The sequence below is a fragment of the Gigantopelta aegis genome, chromosome 3, assembly GCF_016097555.1.
Source record: "Gigantopelta aegis isolate Gae_Host chromosome 3, Gae_host_genome, whole genome shotgun sequence".
In the NCBI taxonomy this organism is placed as follows: domain Eukaryota; kingdom Metazoa; phylum Mollusca; class Gastropoda; order Neomphalida; family Peltospiridae; genus Gigantopelta; species Gigantopelta aegis.
In genome coordinates this window covers 8,731,306-8,737,975 of record NC_054701.1, presented here as the reverse complement: position 1 = coordinate 8,737,975, position 6,670 = coordinate 8,731,306, and the positions used below count along the sequence as shown (strand labels likewise).

General features: G+C 41.2%; 1 protein-coding gene across 1 annotated transcript; it reads right to left on the bottom strand.

Moving 5' to 3' along the window:
- Positions 1 to 700: 700 nt before the first annotated feature.
- LOC121367480 (Krueppel-like factor luna) lies at positions 701 to 3,351 on the bottom strand. Its single transcript, XM_041491676.1, has one exon. The coding sequence runs from the start codon at positions 2,647 to 2,649 to the stop codon at positions 1,534 to 1,536; it is 1,116 nt and encodes a 371-aa protein (XP_041347610.1). The 5' UTR covers positions 2,650 to 3,351; the 3' UTR covers positions 701 to 1,533.
- Between the last annotated feature and the right edge of the window lie 3,319 nt (positions 3,352 to 6,670).

The window sequence follows — 6,670 nt, the reverse complement described above, 5'->3', positions numbered from 1 at the left end:
GGAAACGACGAAACGTGAAGCCTGCGTACAATGAATCTCAATGTACACAGGGCTCGTTCCAGTGAATGTGAGAAATGTGACCTGTATATATGAGAATGTCAGTGAACGGTCATGGTTCGCCGAGTTTGAAACGTGGTGATGCGGCACAATAAATAACAACATTACTCGGAACCCACGTGGTGAAATTAGTATGTCACATGTCTAAGGGGTAGTTCTAGGAATCATCACAGGAGGGGGTAGGGGTAGTTGTCAAAGAGAGTTTAGTTTCTACCCCCGTGTCATTTTATTCTTATTATGTACTTTCATTCTTGTCCTTTTTTATTATAATTTTTAATATTTTTTTATTGTACAAATTTAGGGAGGTTTGTTGTGGGGTTTTGCGACTAAAGCCATATTGCTTCATATTATAGTGAATATGTATTTTAATTTTGCCTGACATAATAGCATGTAATAGCATGCATGTGTATGTTAATAATATTAATGAGTATGTCTAATATCTGCCTCTCATTGTCTGTCTGACTGACTGACTGACTGACTGACTGACTGACTGACTGACTGACTGACTCTCTCTCTCTCTCTCTCTCTCTCTCTCTCTCTCTCTCTCTCTCTCTCTCTCTCTCTCTCTCTCTCTCTCTCTCTCTCTCTCTCTCTCTCTCTTACTGTCTAAATATGCATAAACAAATACCAATATACATTATAATTTGATTTATCACCTTTTAATGGTTAACAGTGACGTTTCAAACTGGATCTGTAACAAGCAGTTTAAAGTCCAACGAACAATATTCCTTCTGTCCATCGTATGGTAATGTGGCGTGAATAATACGTTTGGCCGGATCCTGATATTATGATGATGACTATGACGAAACGCTCTGCTAGATCACATGAACAACCTAAGACAAAATGTCGATACACCACTGAGCTGATACACAAATGAGCTCTTTAAAAACCTTCAAGAATTGTCTCATGATTTTGGTCCACTAGTGGCTCACTATATCCAAATAATTGTCCTTTTTCAATTATGACACTCCACATCTTTGATTTGGGACTCAAGATATTTGACTTTGAAACTCATCATATTATTGGTTTGGGATTGGAATTGATATACGATGTAGAATGGTGGATTAAAAATCATAATTATGTGAATGATTACATGATAATGATTTTCTTTTAGAACTTTCAATATAGTATTTCATAACCACGTAACGATATAATGTTTTCTTTCACATTCATCCATGAAGAAAACTGTAAAATTTATACACGTTCATAATTTCACTAATGCCATATTGCAATACAACATGTATAAAAGTATCACACAAAATACACCATTATGTTAATTAATGTACTTCAATTACACCAAGCTGCCATCTGGTGGACATTTGTTTTTTTAATGTTATGAGACAGCCTTATTGCATAGTCTTGATTAAAGTTTTGCATATGATATCTAATAGGGAGGAAATAATAATAAATATAAATGTTAAAAATGACCTAAAAATGATATTTTTGTTTTGTATTATCTATCGTCACTATCGTGTTCTACCTTTTCCTGTGCACCTTTAGATGCTTGGACAGATGGTCGGACCGTGAGAATCGTTTTTCACAAATCTTGCACTGGTACGGCTTAATCCCGGAGTGAGAACGTTTATGCCTGGCGAGTTCGTCTGAGCGCGAAAATCTCCAGCCGCAGCCGGCCCACGTGCACTCGAACGGTTTTTCCCCCGTGTGGCGTCTCAGGTGCGCCTTCAGGTGTGAGCTCTTGCTGTACACCTTGTTACAGTTGGCGTACGTGCAGTGGTAGATCTTCTCCTCCACCTTATCCCTGGCACCGCCAGACTTCACAGGACTCGATTTCAGAGTCCTCATTTTCACCTCATCGAATCTGTGGGTTTGAGTCAGTAAGGAGTTGGTGGAGGCGTGGCTCAGTACGTGCCGTCCTGGACTCACCAGCATCTTGCTGCCGCTGCTGCTGCTGCTGCTACTGCTGCTGTCGAATGCCGTCTGCCTGCGAAAAGAATTGTTCTGAATTCCAACGGTGACTTCTTGTGACGTACCTTTGCTCGCGTAATTATGCATCAGGTTCTGCAAACCCACACCTAGCACTACTAGATCGTTGTTGGACGTCGTGCTGCTGTTATTCATGTTGTTGATGTTGATGTTATTGATGATGGTGCTGCTGACGCTGCCGATGTGGGACTGAAACACGTCATCTGATGACAACGGGGTGCAGTCAGGAACCGTGTACACATCTTTGTCCACAAATGTCATTGCACTGTACGATGGATTGTTTTGAGCAGCTGCCGATGCCGGTGGATTGGTGGGGACGTAATTCTGAAGGGCTATACTATGAATAGGTTGACTATGGGTCGACGGAACTTCTGAAAAATTCACCGGCGCGGAGCTGTTCCCCGTCACACGAGAAGCACCAGCTCCACTCATATCAGAAGCCTTCTCTATGGCATCAGCGAGTCCTTGCGAAAACAAATATTCCAAGTAAAAGTCATCATCCATACTGTCCAGACTCCACACGCTGGCCGGACTGTGGCTACGGAAATCCTCGAAGCTGGAATCACTCTCCTCCCCAGCCGAGTTGAGCCTCTGCAGCGTGAACTGTTCCCTCTCCAGAGAGGAGACGAGCGGGAGAAAGTCCTCCATCCTCACCGTATCGAGGAGCTCTCTCAACCACGAAATATCCAGTGTGGCGATTTTTAAACTCCTGCGCAGAGATAACCAATATAATATATCTGTTTGACAGTTCACCACGAGTAGTGCACCTCATACAGCAGTGGGGTGATGTAGGGATATCCCTGGCTGAAATCGCCACCTCTATTTATAGACTATAAATTAACGTAGCCACCGCTGCAAGTTTGTCACGATTGGTTGACGGCGTGACCCGATTCCCCCCTCTCACTTGATACAACGATTACAGCCGAGAGAAACGGAGACTCGAACCTCTTGACAGTAATTTCAGACGGCTTCATTTGCATACAATCCATTCGTCTTATCCATGATAAACTGGGAACAGAGTACACGGCTTGTTTTCGTATGCGATATGACATCCCCGACGAGCATTGTAATAACACGGGGATTCCGTTTCATACGAGTGTATTGTATGTCGCTATAACGCTAACAGGTCACACTTCGGTGAAATTATCATGAGAGAAGGAGAGAGAAAAAACACTTTTCTTTCTCAATCAATACTTTTCATTTGTCATTCAATCTTAATAGGGTGTCCGGTTTCTGACATTTGTGCCATATCAGCTAAAGTGATATATTTGTTAAGAGAATGCAATCGCGAACAAAACTTTCCTTTACACCATATATGCTAGTCAGAACTCGACATATGTAAGTACATATTTAGATACTTTCTTTCCGTTAGGTAATCCGTTATCCGAATGCATGTCAGAGAATAAACGAATTATTATATAACACACTGTAACAAAGAACGCATCTTAACATGCGTTGTGGGTTTATTGTATATCCAATCACACTTAAATAACTGTATGTACTAAACTACATTCATTTATCGCAGTGAACAAATAGCGTTGTAACTTTAAAAGTCATAATTCACATATAAAGATAAAGTACACGGAACCAGGCAATCAGTGTTGAACTTCCATTGTTTAAACTGACACACCGCACGTCACGAATGATCCTTATTTAATGTTGTCCATTTAGTTTCGCTAGCATTGTCTATTGAAGCTGAAGGGTCACAATGCTATTTCCCTGTTTAGAACAAACTAAACATTAAAACACTGAATGGACATCGCAGTAGATTTGTTTTATGAATGACCTTGAGACGGAGCTGTTGAAACATCCAGCATAATCCAGGGGTGATGATGAGTGTTGATGTGACTGATGACGTAGCACGCATGTGTTAAACAATCGACTATAATACTTGTTAATTCCGTTTTTGTTTCGTCTTCCTCTGCGTCCGTATTCACATCCCAGTGATGGTATCCAGCGAATAACACAAGCACAAACTTTAGATGTACAGTGAGATATAAAAGGCAATCCACGATGGGGGTTTTATATAATAATGTGCAGAATGATAAAGATATCGCAAGCGACGCGAGGAGTGTTCAGTTTACAATCCAGCACATACAAATCTAGATAGGTTTAACAACTATGTGTATATCCCATTCGCCGCCGTGTTGTAACTAGGAAGTAACTCGTGCCATAGTTCATGTTTGCTTTATGCAGGAAAATAATAGTGTATTAGTGTCAAACATGATATATTCAGTCAATATGCCGAATATATAGTCGACACAATGTATTATATCTTTCCGACTTCTTAATCAATCGTTCTGGTTTACTTGTGTTGATTTTCTTATGCATGAAAGTAAAAGCACACCAATTTCATATCCACAAAGTTAGAATAAAAATTGCACATGCTGCTTTCAACACTTTCGGTTAACTCGAACTTCTTTTTTTATCACATATGCCTTACACAGTGCACAATCACCAGCCGTCTGCCCAGAGTAAGAAATTGTTCTCGTTTCCTTTCCTTAAGACGCTAAAACTATGTCACCTGTCCGTATTTAATGGCTTAAAACTACTGTCAATAAGGTGTAAGTTGTCCAACGTGTTCTTCTTTTTCACTCGTACATCTAAAACAAAAAATCTCTTACAAGCGCGTAAAATATTTTAAGAACCCAAAACAATGTCGTCTTGCAAAGGTGAGAGAAATTCCCTAGCGTGTCACAATATTTTTAGTCTCCCATTTCGACATTAGCGAACCGGACTAGTAAACCTAAACCACGGCAGATGAAGTGGACTGCTGTGCCTGGAAATAGCTGCTATGAATGAAGACTGGAGTGAGACCTCTTTTTTCTTTCTTTTTTTGGTTTGAGAAGCGCCAAATTCTTCCCAGCTCACGGGTGAGAGTTGACAGAGCCCTGAATGAGTCTCGAAAATAGTCCCGTCCAAACACAGGACGCGTGTCGACCCTGCGTGGCCCAGTCTGTACGCACGGTCACGTAAAGAGACGGAGGTAAATAACGGTTACCGTCAAGTGCCGCTCACATCCCTTGTCACTCTCCCGGCAGTTGGACTCCGCAGACAGGTAGGGCAATTAGCCTGGAAGGAGGGCGACATGTGGACATATGCCATCAGTTATTACCCGTCACAGTTACTAAACGCCAGGGCCGTACCCAGTCGAAAATAACTGGGAGGTGCAATGAACCCATTTTTGTGTAGAGTAGTAAAAAAAGGTATTTTGGCAACCAAAAGATTACTTTTTCGTACTTTTTCAGGGACTGCCTCCCCCCATCCCTACGAAATTGGAACTGCCCCTTCCAATCCCCACCTCACGAAATGGGAACTGCCCTCCACATCCCCACCCCAAGAAATGTTGGACTTTGACTAATGTGAGTGTAGAATTTCTGTCGGTGTCTACAGAAGTCCCATGACTGATAACACGACACACGGTTTGTTTGATTCCTCGGTAATCGATAACTCTGCTGGAAACGAAGGAGTAATCGATTGTCCGGCCAATAACCAATCAAACAGTTTGTTCTGTTAGTCAAATAAGTAGGAGCCACTTGCTCCTAATTACAGTTGACTAGGGTTTCAATTAGTAAATTTTAATATATCGTTTGTGAAACTGGTCATGTTTACGTTTCCTTTGAGAATTAATATATATGTTTTAAACACATCAAAAATTAATTAAACACTGTCCGCCAAGCGGTGTGTGTTTCACGTTCAGTGCATCTGAATATTACGAACATTGTAAATAAACATCTAATGGAAATTAAAGAACGACGCGACATGTGAAAAACAAAGTAAATAAAAGAAGATAATGATCTATTCTCAATCTTTAAATATGTATATGCAAGTATTTAAAAAAAAAAATAGAGATAGCAGCCTTGGGTGGGTTTTAGATAAACCCGCTACCACTGCGCTGGGTTCCTGTCGTTTTATTGGTTTACTGGATCCTCCTAATCGCCGCACGGACAAGCAATCTGACCGGAAGGTCAAAAAGCCGGACGACTTAATCGGGGTTAAAATTCCAAGTCATCTCTGCGTCAAACGACAAAACTGGTCAGCGGCAGTCTCGGCAATTATAACATCTATTTATAGATACCCACTTTAAACGCCTAGTGTGGCGAACTGTAGCAATAACCAGGCGCTGATCCGAGGATGTGGTGCTGGCGGTGCTTATAACACGTTTCCTCACCAGGAAAGGTTCGGGCGTGTTCGAACAAACCCCCTTTTTAGCAATTAAAAACATCTTAGCTTTGGGAATATTAAATAACAGCCATTTTATGTACTAAATTTACTATTTATATATTTAAAAACTTTTAAAAACTTTCTGGTTACGCTGTGTTTTTATTACACTTCCACATGTATATCGACAATGAGATGGAAGGAAGGAAGGAAGGACATATTTTATTTAATTACGCACCCAACACATTTTATTTAGGTTATATGGCGTCAGACATATGGTTAAGGACCACACAGATATAGAGAAAGGAAACCCGCTGTCGCCACTTCATGTGCTACTCTTTTCGATTACCAGCAAGGGATCTTTTATATGCACCATCCCACAGACAGGACAGTACATACCACGGACTTTGTTACGCCAGTCGTACCACGGACTTTGTTACACCAGTCATGGAGCACTGGCTGGAACGAGAAATAGTCCTATGGGGCCACCGACGAGGATCGATCCTAA

What these genes read in the sequence shown, in the direction of transcription:
- LOC121367480 (XM_041491676.1), bottom strand. Translation starts at nt 2,649, where the DNA reads ATGGAGGACTTTCTCCCGCTCGTCTCCTCTCTGGAGAGGGAACAGTTC.